Below are 21,071 nucleotides of genomic sequence, written 5' to 3'. Positions count from 1 at the left end.
TTGAGGTCACGCACAGTACTTTAGACCACACTCTTGTGATCTTCGGTACGATCAAGGAAGGCATCTTAGAGCTTTTGGATGAGAGACTGAGTGCATTCCGCACCGAGGTGGCGGCCATGATGGGTTCGCGTACGCTGACGTTCAAGGAGTTCTGAGCTTGCGGAGCTCCAGACTACCATGAGGCTCGGGACCCCATTGCTAGCAGTAGATGGTTAGCTGATGTCGCCAACGCTTTCCGTATGAGCCGATGTCCCGAGGGGGACAAGGTCCGACTTGCTTCCTGTCTTCTGAAAGATAGGGCACGTGACTGGTGGGAGGAGGTCGGGCGAACCATTGGAGATGATGCAGTTCTAGATGTGATGACCTGGAGTGATTTTTCGGCCAGGTTCAGGGCCGAGTTTGCACCTGTGATCGTGGTTGAGGATCTTGCTAAGGAGTTCTAGGATCTCTAGCAGACGAATGAGACGGTGACCGAGATCACCACCATGTTCAGGGAGAGGACCCTTCTCGTTCCACAGTACGTGGCGGACGAGGAGATGAAAAAGGCCCGATATCATGAGATGTTGCAGAGTGATATCCGCCAGTTTGTGAGCCGATCCAGCTGCAATACGCTGGAGGATATGATTGCTAGGGCGAGAGAGAGATAGAGAGAGAGAGAGAGAGAGAGAGAGAGAGAGAGAGAGAGCGAGAGAGATAGATAGAGAGAGAGAGAGAGAGAGAATTGGATTTGGAGATGGGGAAGAAGAGGAAACCCGTTGGGGTTCAGTCAGGGGTTCGGGCAAGAAGCCCAAGGTGTCAGATCACAGATCTAGGAGCCAGCAGGGCCGCAACCGTTGTGGCAAATGCGGCAAGTTACACGAGGGGACGTGCAAGGCAAGGAGTTTAGGCTGCTTCAAGTGCGGCCGAACTGGTCATGTGAGCAGAGATTGAACAACTACTACCACCACCACAACAGTATCAGATCTGATTTGCTTTCAGTGTAATCAGAGGGGACACAAGCGGTCCTAGTGCCTGAGTTTAGCAGCAGCAGGATAGGCGGCAGCACCCGCTCCTGCTACATTTAGGACTACAAACGGCCGTCAGGGCCGGACAGAGGCGCCTGTGGCAAAGAGCAGGGCCTTTCAGTTGATAGCAGAGGAGGCACGTGCAGCTCCCGACATGGTGACGGATATGTATCTTCTCCTTATCTCTTTATTTATATTTATTATTGCTTATTTTTATGTGTTTCATTATAGGATCGTTCCTTGTGAACAGTATATCTGCTCTGGTATTGTTTGATTCGGGGGCCACCCGGTCTTTTGTGTCGCTCGCGCTCAACAAGCGATTCGTAGGGGCTCCAGGGGAGCTGGATTGCCCACTTGATGTAGAGATAGCAGATGATATGACCGTTCGGGTCGCGAGGATTCACCGAGGATGTACACTGTAGTTGTTCGATGAGCAGTTTTGTAACATCCCGACTCCCAGGTATAATATTTAATTAATATATATTCATTTTGTCAGGGTGGCTCGACGAGTTGGAGGCCCCAACTTTCCGAGTAGAATAGGAGACACCCGCATGATTTTTAGAGTCTACTCGACGATTTGGTGGACCCCAACTCGACGAGTAGGAGTTGAGTATGAAAACCTTAATTTTCAGGGTTTGTGTCCTATTTAAAGGACCTTAAGCCTTCATTTCCGCTTCCCTTATCACTTTAACACCCTGAGAGAAACCCTAAACGAGCTGGTATCATCTGTGAGAGAGAGAGAGAGAGATAGACTAAAAGTGTATGATTTGGTGCATTCTTGGAAGGAGAAAGAAGAGCATAAGGTTTGGAACGAGAAGAAGCCTCTGAATCCGGTGTTCTTTCAGTGCTAGCTACTTTTTGGAGGTAAAAATCTATCACCTTGATCATTGTTTGGTTAGATCTCTTCTTTAGGGAGTTTGTGGCCATTTCTATCTTCTTTTTTGAGCCTTTGAGTTGTTTGAGCATGCCATGAAGTTGAAACTTCAGATCTGGGGGCCTAAAGATTCAAGCTTTATCAAGCTATTGGCCAAGTTTTATGCATTAAGCCCTCCATAGAGCCTTGTTTTGTCACTTTGAGTGCTAGGTGCCATGCATGGACGTAAAGCTTGCAGCTTTACGTGGTATTTCAGCCTTGGGAGGCTAGATCTAAAGTATGGGGCTTTAGTTCTGCTTAAAATCGTCTGAATGAGAAAGGGACTTAAGGGACTCGACGAGTGGATGAACCAACTCAACGAGTCGGTTAGGGTTTTCCCCGATAGTCTGGACGTGCTACAACTTGGCGAGTTGATGAGAGAACTCGACGAGTTGAGTTGGAGTTTTCCCAATTTTCTGAGAAGAGGAGGAACTCGACGAGCCGCATAGGTACACTCGACGAGTTGGGTCAACATGGACTGTTGACTCGAGTGTTGACTTTCGTTAACTTTTAGGGTTTGGTCAAGTGATGGATATGGAGACCATGGAGGGGGTAAAATGGTCTTTTACCCTTTTCCGGAGTTAGAAAAGGGATTAGCCTAACCTTTTTAGTGTGATTATTATAAAGTGTTAATTAGAGATGATTGTGATATGTAGGCGGAGTCTAGACCGATCGTTGAGTGCGAGACATATTTGCTTTGCTTACGAGGTGAGTCTTCTCACTATACTTATCTGAGTGGTAATACTGTGTGACCGGAGGGTCCTATTTGAGTTATCGACCAGAGGGTCCTATGTGCTTATATTGAGTTATGTGATATTATGCATTTTGTCTTTGTGATATATGCTATATTATTCTGTGCCTTACTGAGTTAAGATTGGGGGGTCCAAACCGAGTTGTGAGACCGAAGGGTCTTCACTGAGATACAAGACTGGAGGGTCCGACCCGAGCTGTGAGACCGAAGGGTCTTCACTGAGACACATGACCGGAGGGTCCACATCGAGCCGTGAGACCAGAGGGTCCTCACCGAGACGCATGACCGGAGGGTCCATGCCGAGCTATAGCCATGAGAGGCTTATTATTTGTGTATGTGGTATTTTGGGGAACTCATTAAGCTTCGTGCTTACCGTGTTGTGTGATATGTATTTCAGGTACTTCTCAGGGTCGCGGGAAGGTGCCGGCTTGATTGTACACACCAGTTAGAGATCATGATTTTGAGGATTCTCGGATTTTATCAAACATTTGTTGACTTGTGTTTTGACAACTTACACATTTTGTGGTTTTTGGGAAATATGATGTTGAGTTTATGTGATTTTAAAAATGAAAAATTTATTTGAAAATTTACAGTGTTACAATTTTTTTGTGGATCTAGTCCCCATTCCCCTACGAGGGAATAAGGTTATAGTTGGTATGGACTGGTTGAGCTCCAATAGGGCAGTGATCGACTGCGAGCAACAACTAGTGAGAGTTCGGACTCCTAGTGGGGGAGGGTTAGTGATTCAGGGCGAGAGGCCGCAGGGTGGACCGACTTTATGTTCAGCAGCGAGAGCGAGGCGCTACCTTCAGCAGGGTTGCGCAGGTTATGTCGCCTACGTTATGGATACCCATGATAAGGGTAAGACCACATTGGATGATGTACTGATCGTGCGAGAGTACCCAGATGTATTACCGGAGGATTTTCTGGGATACCTCCGGAGAGATAGGTTGAGTTCAGGATTGACCTAGTCCCTGGTGCGGCTCCGATAGCCAAGGCACCATACCAGTTGGCTCCTCCAGAGATGCATGACCTGTCTACACAGCTACAAGAGCTTTTAGACAAGGGATTTATCAGGCTGAACAGTTCACCATGGGGAGCCCCGATCCTGTTTGTGAAGAAGAAGGACGGGTCACATCGGATGTGCATAGACTACCGGGAGCTGAATAAGGTAACAGTGAAGAACCGTTATCCAAACATCATTTTTGACTTTTAGCTTTTTGAAAAAGCCAAAAGTCCTAAAAGTCATTCTCAAAAGATATCCCAGACACACTCGAAATTGAATTGTGACTCTGGCTGTGTAGTTTGAATTGTGATTGCTACTTTAAATTTGAGAGTTTGATTCGAGTTCAATAGTTGGCTGCTGCTTAATGGATATCTGGAACTTCATTAATGAAATTTCTCTAATTTCGTTAGTTTATTAATCATTACTAGAACTTCATTAACTTAACTAGGTTATAGCCCGTGAGAACCACGATTATAAAAATAATTAATTTTATAATAAAAACTCATAATTATTAATCAATTATTTTTATTAAATTATTAATTAAACGATTTATGTTTTTTGTTTATATAAAATTATAATCGTTGATTCAAATAAATATGTTAAATTAATTTTCAGGATATATGAGACAATTTTTATTTGTGAATTAATGAAAAATAATGATATTGTATAGTGAAATGTAAAATTGATTATAAAAATAAAACAACTACAATAAGTGAAGTAAATTAAAATTGGTATATGACAAATTAGATAATTAAGTTGTAGAAATAAACATATATGAAAAAATATAACAAATTACAAATGAAAATTAACAACAATGTTTTATTACAAATATAAAAAAATATAACAATTTACAAATGAAAATTAACAACAACATGCATTTTTTTGTTTAAAAATAGAAGCCGCACACTATTTTTTTGCTTAAAAACAAAGTAACATGCTACTTTTGTCTTAAATGAAAGTACGTCACTATAAGTGGAAAAAAATCTCATTTATATGTCATTCTAATGAATATTGCAAATGAAATAAAAGTATATTGTTATAAATGGAAAAATAGCTTATCCCACTCTTCTACCCAAACTGATATATTGTGTTACTAAAATACCTGTCCATCTTGTTAAGTTTCACTTATTCCCACATGTAAACAATCACTTCCCAAAATACCCCTCTTCTACCCAAATTGATATTTTGTGTTACCATATATTCTTTACTTCAAATCGATCAGATCAACCTCCTGTAAATGTTTTGTTGCTTCAAAAATCATGCACCAAGAACATCATCATCAATGTATAACTTAACACATCAGATTTATGTATGTTCTTGTATAAAGTACCAACGACTTGTCTCCTGAAATGACTAAGTTGTTCATAACAATTCCAAAATTCCAACAAAAGAAATCCAAGTATAAAGGTAGATGAACACCTTGCTATTTTGGTCCCCAAGTAGAGCTTATGTGCAAACAATTAGTTATTTTTCTATAAAAGTAAATAAACTTAAAGTAGAAAAGATGAAAAAAGTTTATCAAAAACTGGAAGTACATTGTTGTAATGAAACTGGAACCGAATGTTCTAGCATCCTACTTTTAGAAAATTCCAAAACTATGCATTTTAAAATAAAAAAGTGGTATAATACCGAAATCAGTTCATCAGACACTAAATATAAAAATACATTTTTTTACCAATGATTTTCGCAATCTTGGTCCCAAAATGTTTGTTATTGCAAATTCAGTCCATTTTTAGGTTTCTAATGATTTTCGTCTATGTGATGTAGTTAACAGAGATTCTTACATTTTCCTTTGGCAAAGAGGGTTTGTTTTTGTTTTTGCATAGTAATGACAGGAATTTTAGATTTAAAGGGAATTTCGGATTTCAAAACAGAAAATATTAGCTACTATTGTTTAGTTTATTTTAGGATTTCATCAAAAACTTTAAATTTAGAGTTTATTCTCATCTTTATTTAAGTAATGTTTATCTAATGTATATTTTTCCACCTAGTATTGATCTGCATATCCAGAGATTTACCTTCAAAGTCGATGTACCTTTAAAATCGGTGCATGTGGTGATTCTGGAATGCGTAGACGTGACTTTAGCTTCAAAAACTTGATGGGAGGCAGCAGGGTTTTCCAAATTGTAAGGGTTTAAAAGAGTGTGTGGCAGTTTAATCAAGATCTAGAGGATTTAGTTTTGAAGTTTGGCGAGAATTTGAGGGACTTGGGTTTTAAATTTGGCCATAGGCTTTTGGTTAAGGAAGAAAGGCAAAATGGGAATTTATATATGTTTTTGGTTTGAGCGGAATTTCAGAAATAGCTGATAGATCAGACGGTTTCAGAGGGTTTCAGAAGCAATTGATGGAGTGACAAAGGTGATGGCAAGCGACGGCTATATGGTGGCAGTGGTCATCTAGGGTTTGTCTGGTGAAAGGAAGAGAGTGTAGAAGATGAAGTAGAGATATAAAAACGAAGAAAGACAATATATGGAGTAAGGGGCAAAGATTGTTCTTGATTTTATGGGATTCAAATGATTGATGTATATAAAATATCTTACAAATCGGGATCGATGTATAACAGTTGCTGGTTTTATGGATTGAGTAAATGGGCAGGAAAGTTTTGTGTTAATTGATTAACATAATGCCACATGGCAGATTGTTAGTCTAAAAGAATGCCAAGTGGACTCTAATGGAGAGGTTTTTATTAGGAATAGATAACTCATTTTATAACTTCTTTACTGCCTACTGGACCAGTGCCTATGCCTACTGGACCGGTGCCTGTAGACTATAGTTAAGATATGTTTATATATTTACATTTTTTCCACAAAAACAATTATAAATCAAGGGAATATTCATCCGTTTTGGTAATCTTCGAGTTACAAAAAATCAAACTAAAAATAGTAAACTATTGGCCCTCATATATACCGATGTTTGTGGACCATTTAGTACACCAACTAAGGAATGACCGAAGAATCTACACCCAGTTAGATGCTCAAATGGTGAACAAAGCATGGCGGATCATACCAAGACCAGGAAACCGTTCTCAACAACCACGCTCACCGCCACCGCGTCCATCAACCACTCATTCTCCACGGTCCCCGTGGTGTCGGCAAGACCACCCTCATCCTTGAACGTAATAATCCGTATGAATTTTGATTTGACAATTGACATGTTCAATTGTTCATTGTGGTTATCCATGAATTTTGTTTAATTGCAATACAGGGCATCTCGAGAACTGGAACAAGGGGCCTCATGTCACTGGTTACATCGACTTCGCACAATCAATTGAAGAGAACCACCCACACCATGGTCATTCGTTTCCATGGGCATCTTGGTCGAATTGCAAACCACCATCTCTCCCCACCCTCCGGACCCAACTCGAGCAGTGTCTTGAGTCCATGGCTGAAAAGGGTGTTCAACTCGGTACCATAAGCTCCCACCAGATTTGCAAAACTCTTGGAAAATGGCATAACCTGGATACATCTCTCAAAAGAATTATTCAAACTAAGAACGAAACAACCACCTCCAAGAAGGCTTTGTCCAATAAAGTTTCAACATTATCTTTGTGGGACAAGGCTGTATGCACACTAACTGCTCGACTAAATGCCACAGAGATCGATGAGATTTCGGGGTTTAAAGAGAAGGGTAAAAACGTGAGTCTCCAAGAGACTTCGTATTATAGGGAAGGGATAGTTGCTCTGAAACTCGCTAAGGAAGTGATCAGGGTTCAACAAGGGTTTAGGGCTAATGCTGTTAAGCATTTGAATAGAACTGGTGGGTTTTTAAGAACTTTGGCTAATTCAGCTACTGATTGGCCCTATTTGTTGCTTGAGTTGTTGTCTGGAGCTACTCAATCTGACTACTTTCAGGTACATATAAACAATCTTTCAGTTTGTTATCCACAAAATATAATCATGCCACAATGTGTGGTCTCCCTGTTTTTTTTTTTTTTTTGCCATTTTGTTGCGATTTGTGGAACAGCCAAAGTTGGTAATAAACAATATCGAAGTCTTGAAAATTGCTGCTTTGGTGGATGATTCATCAGTCTCTGGATCCATGTATCATGACAGTCTGATATGGAGAATAATAGCTTTAGGTGCAAATGAGATGTGTTTGCCTGTGTTTCTCATAACTTCTGACAGGTAATATATATATATATATATATATATATATATATATATATATATATATTCTTTTTGGCTAAAATTACTTAAATCATATACACTGTTGAACATCTTTGTATGGACACCTATCTTTTTCCCCCCAAAAGTTCAAATTCACAATAAATTTGCAGCTATTATTCATACGGAGCTTATATGGATTTTGGGTTTCCTGACATTTCCATTTCCCGTGAGGTAACCTAATCCCTGTTTGATATCATGTTTCTTTTTTCTAATTATGAAATCTTGAAGCATAATATAAAACATAAAAGATTGTTACTTTTTTCACTTTTCATTCCATATAAAAGACATTTGGATGGACTCCACAACAAGCCAAAGTACATATGGTTCCAGATTACTTTAGCCAATCAGAGGTGAGTTCATATTGATATTTTTTTGACAAATTTCTATGCTATATTTATATAAATTTTTGGTTCTGGATGCATTTAAAATCTGAACTTGTACATTCTGTTTGTTTAATATCTAGTGGGATTTAATCGTTGAGGTGCTTGGGCCAAATCCACGTCATATGTTTGAGATATATGCTCTAAAACAGAGCAATTACTACCAGTCGTAAGTAATATATACAGTATATGAAGTACTATTAATTTGAGTTTTCTTATTTTGTTATGTGACACTCATGGCAATTGGCATGCAGGCTCATGGATGATAAAGAAAATACACTCGAGGACATTATAGATGCGTATCTAGCACATTTGCAAGTAAGTTTTATGCTTCAGAAATTCATAGTTACAAAATGATCCATAACAGTTTCTTGTTTATCTGATTTTTTAAGAAAATCATGTCAATTCTTGTCCCCATTTACAGGTTACTGTTGTCAATCCTGCAATGGATAGAGCACTGTCAATCTTGCAAAAGTTTGCTCTTGATGCTCAAAAGGGCAAAATTGTAAAAGACAAATTACGATCTGGTGCCCCTTGGAAGCACCCACCACGTAAGGATGACCCTTGCCTGCGTTCCGAATGGGCAAAGCTTCAACTAATGGATTTCATCCAATGTTTAGTCAGTGCCGAGTTTGGGGTATGTTTGTCTTTTTCTTGTTTTAGTTATTCTGGTTGTGAAGAATACACAAATATATCAAGAAATTTACCAAAAAACTATGGTTCTAAGAAACCATATAAGGTAGCCTGTGAACGTGTATCTTCAATCTAAATTGTTGTGGTTCATATTCACACTGGCAAATTGCAGGAAATAGCAACATACTTTATTTGTTTTCCTAATATAGGCAATGTACTTTCTATTTACCCATAATAGCAATGTACTTGCGTTTATATTTCCCATTTTAGCAGCATAGTTACATTTTTTTTATGTATAATAGACATATGTAACCCTAATAGCATCACATTTTACATTTTCTACACATAATAGCAGCATGCTTCCAATTCGTTATCCATAATAACAACATACTTACATTTGTTTAACAATAACAGCAATATGTAACAAATAAAGTACATTACCCATATTGGTAACACAATTTAAGTACATCGGTATTATGAGTAAAAAGTAAAGTACATTACCCATATTAGTAACAAGAGTAAAGTATGTTGATATTACCTGCAATTTACCCTATTTACAACTTGTTAAAACTAAAAGGATGCATGTTTCTATTTGCTTTATATAATTCGAGATTCTCTATATATTTTAATTCATTACACTAAATAATTCCAGATTAATTATTTTGCGGATTGTAGCCTTGAGATCTTTGATGATCCTTCCGTTAATGCAATGATGGAGGTTCTTTTCATATTCCAACAATTTTCTTTCACAACTTGATCCCTAATATCTGATATATTTAGTATTTACCCTTTTGAAAGTTAAAAAATGTCAAATACTTTGGAAATTTCCCAGGTTGGTTTACTGTATGTGCAGCGTGATCCATCTTTCTTTCGCCCAATATCTCGGGCTATTCAGAGATGTCTTGTGAGATGGTGAGGGCATTTACGTCTTTTACACAAGCAAGAATTTTCGGTATGCTAATGTTGCTTATATCTATCTCTCAGGCTTGTTCAGGAGAGAATTCACATGAGCTTTAAAAATTCACTGCTTTTTCGGTGGCATCGGGTTTTAAGAGGACGTAGCTATCGTCATCTCATGTTGCAGGTTGGCAATAAATAGAATTCAAGGTGTGGGTCCCACCTTTTATTTCCTTTAACATCCAAGTAAATGACTTATAAGTACTTCTTATTTTCTCAATATATAAAATAATGGTGGACTGTTTTCAGTTTATGCAGAAAAATGCTGATTCTTTTAGTGGTATTGCTGCCTCAAAAACTAACAGTAAGTGGTGGTTGAGAGCTATTCTTTAAGGCTGCATAAATGAAGAAAATTTGGATAAATAAAAAACTCCAATGTAGTAGTTGTGGCTGAAAACATAAGTAAAAACTCAAAAAAAATTCCAGCATTCATCCAGACAACACAAAATAGGGAAAACAAAGAATACAAAACTTGAGTCAGACACTATTTGCTCCATGCATTTTAGCACTTATGCTTTCATTTAACATCTTGCTGCATTTCCACGTTGTCAGTATTCCATTAACAGTTGCTTGCAGAAGCTTTAATGTCAACATCAACAAAGGAACTGAAATCATGTAAGATACCATTTTTGGTATGAAGTTTTATGATACAATATCTTATCATAGTTATAGATGTTCTATTCCTCTCTTTTTGCAGCTTTTGTACATCCAAATTGGCTGGTGATGGAACATATAAAAACTGTCAACTCCTTCATTAAGTCCCCTACAATACGAAGATAAAACAGATGGGCTATACCTTTAAAGATTCGGCTGTGAAACCTGATTTTTTGAAAGATGTTACAAATAGTTGACTTAATTTTTCTGAGGTTATGGAGCAACTTCAGTTTTGATTAAAATATAGGTGAGATTGTTGTAGAACTCAAAAATTACGTATACACATGTGACCATTTATTGAAGCTGCAACATCTATTATTTGTGATTTTATATGTTTTGTGATGGTTGTTTTTCATTTTCGTGTTTTGTGTTAACCGGTTTGGAATTTTTCGTGACAAAAAAGAAAACCAAACCAAAGTGAATCAAATCTAGATCAAAATTCTGATTTAATTTTGCTTCAGACTGAACGACCTAATTTCTATATGGATATTGCACTGGATGATTTATGCATTACAATGTTAAACGACGTTTTCTCCCGCCTCATGTTGCGGCGGCGGCAATGTATACGCGGATGGCTGTTTAGAAAAATTCAAAGTTGAGGGGATGAAATTGACATCTTGAAAACGTAAAAAAATTGCGTCCAGACATAGTAAAACTCGAATTTATATCGATATATACATAATAAAAAAAAGAGTAAATTACGCCAATGGTCCTTATGGTTTAGTGTAATTTGCGTGTTTGGTCTCTAACTTATTTTTTTAACTCGGAAGGTCCTTACTGTTCGTTTTTGTTACGTGTTTGGTCCCTGTCTTGACTAAAAATATTATTTTGCCTTTGATTTTTTACTTTATTTAAATAAACACACCCTCAACCCCACCTCCTCACCTTACCTTACCTACTCCACCAATTTTCCCTATTTAAATAATTGTCTTTTTAGGTAAGACAGGGACCAAACGCGTAACAAAAACAAACTGTAGGGACCTAGCGTGTAACAAAAGCAAATAGTAGGGACCTTCCGAGTTAAAAAAATAAGTTAGGGACCAAACGCACAAATTACCCCAAACCATAGGGACCATTTGTGTAATTTACTCTAAAAAAAAAAGTAAGTTTTTTTTTTTTAAATTAAATTATATAACAGAAGTTCTAAATTTACGTCGAAAAGTTGACTATCTTGAATTATAACGACACATAAATTAAAACAAAAACGTAAAAAAATAATTTTTTTTTAAGTCAAACGAACCATGAAAAATCAAATTATATAATATTATAGGGGATAAACACAAAAGTTTATAAAATAAAAGGGTGAAAATGATATTTTCTAAAATACAAAATGCAAGGGGTTAAAATAATATTTTAAAAAGTTTAGGGATTGAAAATGTCATTTTTTACAAAGTGGTTTAAAAAATAAAAGAGTTAAAAGTGTCGATTCAAAAATTAAAAGGATTTGAGGCAACTGTCGGCTCTACCCATACGTGCATTTAGTATATAGTGAATATTAGTAGTATAAAATGACTTTTTTTTGGCAACTTGACAGAAATGACCACCAATTCCTAATTTCTATATGGATATTGCACTGGATGATTTATGCATTACAATATTTAAATTTTAAAAGTTAGATATAATATTAGTATAAAATGACTTTTTTTGGCACTTGACAGAAAATGACCACCGATTTCTAAATTGCTTCTTGTGAAATTGCTTTTTTAATGGCCTCTTATCTCATAAAACCAAAATATAATCGTGTTGGGGCTTATCCACCTGTAACATATTTTGAATTCGTTTTATGTCAAAAAGATACTTTAAAAATGTTTTATGATCACCTTGTGGCATGCAATCGGGTTAGGGCTTATCTGTAGTCGACATACTATCAAACTTGTTACCAAAATGCTTGGAGTTTTTTAAATGACAACTACCTTATTGGGAGTTTACTATCTTATAAGTTGTTTAGTTTTAAACAAATGACGTCTTCAGTAAAACTAGCTGGTAGCGGGTAGCTTGTAGCTTGTAGCGTTTTGTTAAACGCTACATGAAGTAGCATTTGTATTTGGAGCGTTTTGTTTAAACTAAACGCTAGAAACTTGTAGTGCCAATCGATGATTTTTGTTCAAAACGGAGCGTTTTGTCAAACGCTAGAAGCTCTCAAACGCTCCCAAACACTTCGTGCCGAACACGCCCAAAATATTTTTAATGTGTTCGAAAATAAACGAGTTTGAAACGAGGGGCAAAATGTTTGAACAAATTGTGAAACTGATAAAAACAAAGTTTATAAAACAATTCAAAAATATGTCTCTAGTTATAACTTGTGTCACCGCTTTGAACCCAACTCTAAATGTTTGACGTGGTTGAGACTTTACTTTATAACATTTATTTACAATTTGAGTTTATTAGAAGAAGACCAAGATTTTGCATAAAAAATATCGAAATTTAACAAGTTTTTTCCAAAGTTTGTTTGAATTTTATGTAACAAAAGATGGTACTACATCAAACATCCATGACATGATGCGAAATGCGAGGGCATCCGGATTGACTTCTCACACAAAATCCCGAAACAATTCGAGTCTATAATACATTAAGAAACAAGAGTTTGAGAATTTCGATATTTTGACTTGGTGGAAAGAAAATGAATCCTATTTTTCGATTCCAGCCACTATGACCCGTGATCTACTAACTGTCCAAGCTTCTACCCCAACTCCAAATTTCACTTTTTTTTGTTAGTTGCAAGATTATGAGTGCGTTTGGTTGTTGTAAACTATTTTCATTTTTTTAGAATACGTTTTCAGAAAATAGAGTTGAGTTTTCGTTTTCGTTTTAGTTTTCAATGAAAATTTTAGAAAACACGTTTGGTTGAAATTGATAGAGTTTTCATTTTCCATCTTAGAAATTTAGAAACCTTTGAAAACTGTAAAAAATACTTTTCAAATTTAAATACAATTTGGAAAAAAATCATTTTCTTGGAAAACTTTTGCAAACTAAATCAACAAAACGTGTTTTCAAAATTTTCATTTTCATTTGAAAATTTTTCATGAAAAATTGAAAAATTTTCCACAACAAAATGCACTCTTATATCTCCAAGAATAACTTACAAAACTATCTTTTTGTCGGTGGAAGTTTACATTTGCTTGAAAAGCTACTTGAATAATGTGAAACAGATACAAAATGTTTTACAACTAGAAAACGAAATTGTAAGGATTGAACAAAAAATACACAAACAAAAACAACAATGTGATTATACTAAATGGCAGAGGAGGACTAAATCCAAACAATGTGATTATCGGTACCGGTTATCATACAAGAACTTAAATATGAAGTGAGATTATACTAAATGGCGGAGGAGGACTAAATCCAAACAACAAAAGGATAGTAACGATGGCTACGGACGATCAAATCAATGACTATAACGAAGAGGATGCTTCTTTTCAAATCATATTTTTATGTCTCAATATATATTTGTTTGATGTTTACATATGTTCATGAACTAAAAACCAAGAAAGAAAGAAAATTGCTTAAAAATGTTTTTATAGTGAATAGCTTTGAAAAAGCCCAATACTGCCGGATTTTATCGAACCGGTTTCAAACATTTCGGTCCGATCCGGTTTGTATAGGATCTGGTTTAGTGGTTTTGACTACTTTGACTCGATCAGAAGTCCGAACCCGTTTTAAAACCAGGTTAAGAAAAAAAAATCCGGTTTGCCCGCCTCTACTAGTTAGAGCCCAAGGCGCTTGGCTGTTGCTTCCTTTACGCAGGAAATCGACCGACGAACACTGGAACATCGAACAGGGGTGATTCACTATTTTCGGCCTCTTTCCCACATGCCGTCTTCTTGTCCTTCAACCCTTTCAGTCTTGGTAAAATTAGTAGTTCAAAACTTTAAATTTTGGTTTTAACCATTTTTTTGGGTAATTTTGAAAATCCTAAATTACTAGACATTGTTGAGATGATTTAATATTTTTATAAAATTATATGTGATCTATAGTCGTTTTTTAATATGATTTTGATAACTCTGTGAATTGTCTGAAGTTTAGAGTCAACAAATTATGTTTATTTGGCTACTGATTTTGAGATTCGGATTCTGTTTTGACAGATACTGGAACTAGACATCCAAGTTCAATTTGGTCAAACATAGATAGTTTTAGAGACATGGATGGTTTAATTTGAATAGCCACTAGTAGAAATAGAGTTGTTCAGTATATCTCTTTTTAGCATCCATAAGTTGTTTGTTTGGTAGAAAACAAGGTGTAAATCTAGCATTTAACCAAAATCAGTGTAATAATCTCTCCTTTTAGCATTCAAATATATGGTTACTCCGGCAAAACAAGAACATACTTCTTTTAACTTCTAATATATACATAAGACGACAGTAACATAGCTGCACAACATTAACCAACACTTACTACTATTAATAATTATGGAAACAATGGATTATTTGGCATATTTTCTATAAATTGAACTGAAAAGTAGATATTTTTGACCTAACCCAATTATTTTGACCATTTAGACTCGACTAGATTATATAGTTGATCGCCAGTGCCCCCTACGAAGGAATTTTCTGAATCTGCCATTGTAGGGAATAAGAAGATCTCATATTTAAATTGATGGGAAGTCTATTCTGGCATTTCTTACCTTATTCTTTTGACTACTATTTGACTAAATAGCACATAGCTTAGTATCCAAGGAAACATGAAAACATATAATGCAGGAGTGTGTATGTTTACACTGAATATCATTTCCTGATGCTATCTTCTTTGCATTTCATTTAAGTGCATCTTGAGTATTACATATTTCTTACGAAGTCTATATGAAGTTGAAAATAAGTTATTTCTTATATGACTAGCTATAGTCTTATAGCCTGATTTCACATTTTTACATATTTCCCTTTCCACATGTTACAGGTGGATTTTATTGCTAAACAATAATGCAATGGAGGAATTAATAATGTCTTTAAGGAGAATCTTTTACCACTAACATCGATTGGTTAGTTTCTTTGGGTTTATAAGGCCATGGGATTGGGTTCCCCTAAATCAATGGCTTCTGCATATCCTAAGACACTTGTACCAATTGCAGCTTCAATTGGGGGACTTGCCTTGTTCTTAGTTTTTGCCTCTTTGCTTCTTGTCGATCAGCCAATCGGATCTAAAGTTAGTTGGTACTTTTTTAACCTAGATCAAGCTAGCAAAGTGGATTTATCTCCCTTTAATAATGAAACAAGCATATTTGAGATCAAGGATAGGGCTAATGATACAGATACAACCAGAAAGATTGTTGATTCAGCTACCAACAAGACTGTTGATACAAATATCAACAAGACCACTGAGTCAGATGTCAACAAGACCATTGACTCAGATATAAACAAGACCGTTGACTCAGGTATCAACAAGACTGTGGATGCAGGTACCAAGAAGAGTGTTGATTCAGGTACCATTATTGTCAATGTCTTTACAGTTCTAAGGGGTTATTTCTGTTTGACTTAATAGGCTTAATGAGTTAAGCACTTAATCTGGAAAGCTATACATAACGGCTCTTTCTTTTCTACTTAATCTGGAGAGAATGAGTTAAGGTATAAAGACACCACCCGTTTACCTATTTGCCCTTCTTTTTTCCTCTCATGACATAATTTGAATAATCTAGTTAAACTTGATTTTTGGAATATTTGGGTAAACTGTTCATATAGAGTCTCTTTCAGATGGTTTATTCGGTCCAAACCTTATGTATACAACACTTTATCAAGACGTACATCATTATCTATCCAGCCACTTTACACATACAAGACTTGATGAAGAAAAAAAAAAAAAAACGAAACCACCCATTTATTTATCTTCAACTCATTTGTTGACTTTGGTCTAGAAGGGTTTAAAATTTCATATCTGTCATAATAACTAATGTAGTATAAAAAATGCACTTTATTGTTTTTGTAGTATGAAAAAACTAAAAAAAGTGACATGATTATGATGGTTGGATTTGTAATTTGTACTTTTGTAGGGTGTGATTTGTATGATGGGAAATGGGTATATGACTCAGTTGGTCCTTTATACACGAACAATTCATGCCCTGTGTTGACACAGATGCAAAACTGCCAAGGAAACGGTAGGCCTGATAAGGAGTATGAGAATTGGCGATGGAAACCCACAAAATGCAATCTTCCAAGATTTGACCCCAAAAAGTTTCTAGAATTGATGAGAGGAAAGACATTAGCTTTTGTAGGTGACTCTGTTGCCAGAAATCAGATGGAGTCAATGTTATGCATTCTTTGGCAAGCAAGTTTTCCGCATTCCTTCTCTTTCTCTTTCTCTTCTCTAATATAATTACAACTACTACATGCATATCTTAATAGAAATAAATAACCCAATAAAGTTTAATCCAATCCAATCCTTTCATAACATGGATTCCTATTTCTCAATGATCATATGAATTTTTATGAAATCAAACTAATGTTGTAATAGAAAGTAATTATAGTAGGATGCTATAAGACACAAATAAATGAAAGTATATTGTTATTTCTTGCATTCAGACCTTTAAATTACAGAAAAACACCATGTACTTTCACAACTTTATCGATTAAGCCCCTCACAATTATACTTTATTTGTCTTATTCAAAAGTATGCAAATCGCACCTATTTTTAGTAAGACGTTTAATCGGTAGAAGTAGTTTGTGTATTTCTTAACTTTCCCAACAAATAATACATTTTATCGATTATCCCTATACTAAAAAAATATTTAAAACATTTACAGGTGGAAGCTCCAAAAAACCGTGGGAATAAAAGAATGCAACGTTATTATTTCCAATCAACATCCGTAACAATCATACGGATATGGTCATCATGGCTAGTCCACAAAACAACCGAAAAATTTGATTTTGCACCCGAGGGTGTAGACAAGCTCCACCTCGATATCCCTGATGAAACTTTTCTAAATGACATTCCCACTTTTGACATTCTCGTCCTTTCCTCTGGTCATTGGTTCGCAAAAAAAGCCGTTTACATTTTAAACAACGAAATTGTGGGCGGACAATTATGGTGGCCTGACAAATCCCGTCCAAAAAAAATCGAATCCCCCGAAGCTTTTAAAATATCTGTAGCAACTATTATGTCCACCCTCGTGAGTAGCCCGGGTTACACCGGGCTAACTGTGGTCCGATCTTATTCACCGGACCACTACGAGGGTGGAGCCTGGAACACAGGCGGGTCATGTACCGGGAAGGTGAAGCCCGCCGTGGAGTTGGTGGAGAATGGGTTTACAAATATGATGCATGATAAACAAGTGTTGGGGTTTAATCTTGGTGTGAAAAATAAAACGAATAAATCGCAGGTTGTGCTTATGGATATTACAAAAGCTTTTGCGTATAGGCATGATGGTCATCCGGGCCCGTATAGGAGTCTTGACCCGAATAAGGTGGTGAAAAGGAGTGCGGATGGGCGGCCCCCACCACAAGATTGTTTGCATTGGTGTATGCCGGGCCCGGTTGACACGTGGAATGAGTTGTTGGCTGAGGTTATAAGGAGGGATTTTGAGGGTGGGGATGGGGATTGATTTATTGATTGGTTTTTAATTTCTTATGCTGTAGAGGATTAAGCAGTTGTACATACTATGTTGTTTGTCATAGACTGCTGCTATTAATATCATGGTTGTCAAAATCGCGATCCTGATCGTACGATCCTATGATCCTATGTATGAAAAACGATCCGGATCGTAAAAGGATCGTATTTGGGGTACGATCGCAGGTAGGATCGTAGGATCGAGATCCGATCCGATCCTACCTTTCCTTGATTTTTTTTTTTTTTTTTTTTTTTTTTTTTTGCAAATGAAAATTTTTTACCACTTCATGTCTTTTACCCTTACCAATCTACCATTTATCATTTTTTATTATGATTTATGACTAATATTTTGAAGTTTTTATAACTTTTGAACGAAAAATTAAATGTTTGAAATATTCTTCATGATTAAATATTATAAATTAAAATTATATTTTATTTTGTGGGATCTTAGGATCTCGATCCCGATCTTGCAAACCCAAAAACGATCTTAGGTAGAATCCCGATCTTGACAACCTTGATTAATATATGAGAGTTATAACGTTTGTTGGTTTTCATTATTCTTGTGTTATTATATGTTTATCTAGGCGAGTTTAACTTAATTTATAGTTTAATTGTATTGTTATGCTAAGTTGAAATTTTACGAGAGATCTATTTCATACCTTATATGGACCTAAAAACATCTCTAATGAAAGTATTTTTGATATGTCAGTTATGGGTAAATGACACAAAAAACACTCTTTTTACACAGAAATTCGATTTTGACACTGTGTTTTTTTTTGTGTCAATTTTGACACTGTGTTTTCCAATTTGTTACAATTCTGACCACTTGACCGGTTAACCAGGTTACATGCTGACATGACATGATGACGTGTCAGTTTTGATGACGTGGCATGCTGACATGATATGCTGACGTGTCAAAATTGATTTTTTTTCCACAAAAAACACTAAGTTTTCACTTTTTTTCGATTTTGACACTAAGTTTAATTTTTTATTTCAATTTTGACACTATGTTTTTTTTTGTTCTAATCGAACATCATTTATCAAATTTTGTTCAATTTTGTCTATTTTCCATTTGAAACCGTATAAATATATTTTTTTTATTACATTTTAAACCGTATAAACATATTTTTTTCGTTTAAAAACCACATTTTAAAGTTGCATATTTAATATAAAATACAATTTTTATATAACTAATACATATTTATACATAAAATATGGTTTGAGTGTAAAAAAAAATGTATTTATACAAAACTATGGTTTTTAAATGAAAAAAAAAACATATTTATACGGTTTAAATGTATTAAAAAAGTATTTATATGGTTTCAAATAAAAAATTGTCAACATTGAACAAAATTGGAAAAAATGATGTTCGATTTGGAACAAAAAAACATAGTGTCAAAGTTGAAAGAAAAAATTAAACTTAGTGTCAAAATCGAAAAAAAATGAAAACTTAGTGTTTTTTGTGAGAAAAAAATTCAATTTTGACACGTCAGCATATCATGTCAGCATGCCACGTCATCAAAACTGACACGTCATCATGTCACGTTAGCATGCAACATGGTTAACCGGTCAAGTGGTCAGAATTGTAACAAATTGGAAAACACAGTGTCAAAATTGACACAAAAAAAAAACACGGTGTCAAAATCGAATTTCTGTGTAAAAAAAATGTTTTTTTGTGCCATTTACCCTGTCAGTTATTAAGAATCAACTGCAAAAAGTTTGACATGATAGCTTTTTTGAGGTGATTTATACATACCAATTTTATTCTACTAAATGTCTTTTGGACTTTTGCTTTTTATACAATTATCTGTTTTTTTTTTCAATAGAGTTCTATTTTACTTCTCTAATTATATTAATCTTTTATTCATTTTTGACTAATTAATTTATTTTATTTTTATCTTCAATAGCAAATATTAAATTTGTGATTGTTGTAACTCATAATATACTAATGGTTGCTTTAAATCTTCCATAAATAGTATTTATGTACATGAATTTTACAACCTTTGGTTTACTTAACTTTTGCCTTGTATAAGTTGGTTGTTATGTATTTGTAAATATATTTGTATGGTCAATGCGAATGGTTGAGTTGAATTAGTTTTCCATATAACATGTTATTGTCACTTTGCTCAAAGAGGGAAGTATCATAGTTGACTTTTGTCGTTTGAGGAGTAACAAAAAAAAAAAAAAAACAAACTAAAAAAAAAAAAAAACAAACAAAACAAAACTAAACTAAAAAACAAACAAATCAGTTCATCGAAGATAATGTCGTTCAAACTTGATTTCCCAATTTTGGATGTTGTCAACAAGAAATATTTGGACTGGATTTAACATATTGATAACCATCTAGATGCCCAAGATTAGGAGTGGCAAATCGTGCTATCGTTTTATGTTTTTGTCTGACACGACACGACACGACAAGGTTTTATGTAACACGAACACGACACGACACGACAAGGTTTTATTTAACTAACACGAAAACGAACAAATTAAAAAACGACAAACACGACACGACACGAAAAATATATCATATACTAGAAACTAGTTTATTTAATGAATTTTTTATCAAATATAACACGAAAAACACGACAAACACGAAAAACACGATAAAAAACTGCTAAATTGTGTCAATTTCGTGTCAAATTTTGAACATGAACACGACACGACACGACATCGTGTTTTTTACAGTTAATACGAACACGACACGAACACGAATTCAAATTTCAGTTTCGTCCCAATTTCGTTTCATGTCGTGTATTTTTGTCGTGTCGTGTCATAAATTGACACCCCTACCCAAGATCTATTAGATGACATAATAGATGACATTTATAACGAGGACGATCATGAGGTTGAAGTTAATCAGAAATGAATGCTAGGGCAATGATATTATTTTGCCGGCATCTATCACACACCATTAAATTGTAACCGTAAACAAACGAGTGTTATATTACAAAAGTATCTTACCACACATCCTATAATGACAAAGAAAAATTCAAACAATTGTTCACATCTTTCTAGATGTGGGTAAAAGTTCTGTTATTTGAAAGATTATGACACTAAAGTGGGAAGTTGACAAAGCT

The 21,071-nt window shown here is 35.3% G+C and overlaps 1 protein-coding gene and 1 pseudogene across 2 annotated transcripts; both read left to right on the top strand.

Moving 5' to 3' along the window:
- The first annotated feature begins 6,561 nt into the window (after positions 1-6,561).
- LOC145160602 (uncharacterized) lies at positions 6,562-10,794 on the top strand (annotated as a pseudogene). Its single transcript, XR_013738167.1, has 14 exons — positions 6,562-6,789; positions 6,879-7,525; positions 7,638-7,798; positions 7,951-8,011; positions 8,125-8,190; positions 8,304-8,389; positions 8,475-8,538; positions 8,645-8,857; positions 9,506-9,571; positions 9,686-9,765; positions 9,838-9,937; positions 10,060-10,114; positions 10,363-10,425; positions 10,508-10,794. The product of XR_013738167.1 is annotated as an uncharacterized LOC145160602 (transcript).
- Positions 10,795-14,146: 3,352 nt separating this feature from the next.
- LOC145160601 (protein YLS7-like) lies at positions 14,147-18,622 on the top strand. The gene is made up of 4 exons (XM_079079872.1): positions 14,147-14,310; positions 15,355-15,877; positions 16,442-16,716; positions 17,192-18,622. The coding sequence occupies exons 2-4, from the start codon at positions 15,463-15,465 to the stop codon at positions 17,987-17,989; spliced, it is 1,488 nt and encodes a 495-aa protein (XP_078935998.1). The 5' UTR covers positions 14,147-14,310; positions 15,355-15,462; the 3' UTR covers positions 17,990-18,622.
- Positions 18,623-21,071: the final 2,449 nt, after the last annotated feature.

This window comes from Lactuca virosa, chromosome 2 (genome assembly GCF_052849685.1).
Source record: "Lactuca virosa cultivar CGN04683 chromosome 2, Lactuca_virosa_CGN04683_v6, whole genome shotgun sequence".
NCBI lineage: Eukaryota > Viridiplantae > Streptophyta > Magnoliopsida > Asterales > Asteraceae > Lactuca > Lactuca virosa.
This window is presented reverse-complemented; position numbering and strand designations above follow the sequence as displayed.

Excerpts from the sequence above, each read along its gene's own strand:
- LOC145160601 (XM_079079872.1), top strand. The coding sequence starts at position 15,463 with ATGGGATTGGGTTCCCCTAAATCAATGGCTTCTGCATATCCTAAGACA. Across the intron at positions 15,878-16,441 it reads CAAGAAGAGTGTTGATTCAG|GGTGTGATTTGTATGATGGG; the intron begins GTACCATTATTG and ends GTACTTTTGTAG. Across the intron at positions 16,717-17,191 it reads TGTTATGCATTCTTTGGCAA|GTGGAAGCTCCAAAAAACCG; the intron begins GCAAGTTTTCCG and ends AAACATTTACAG.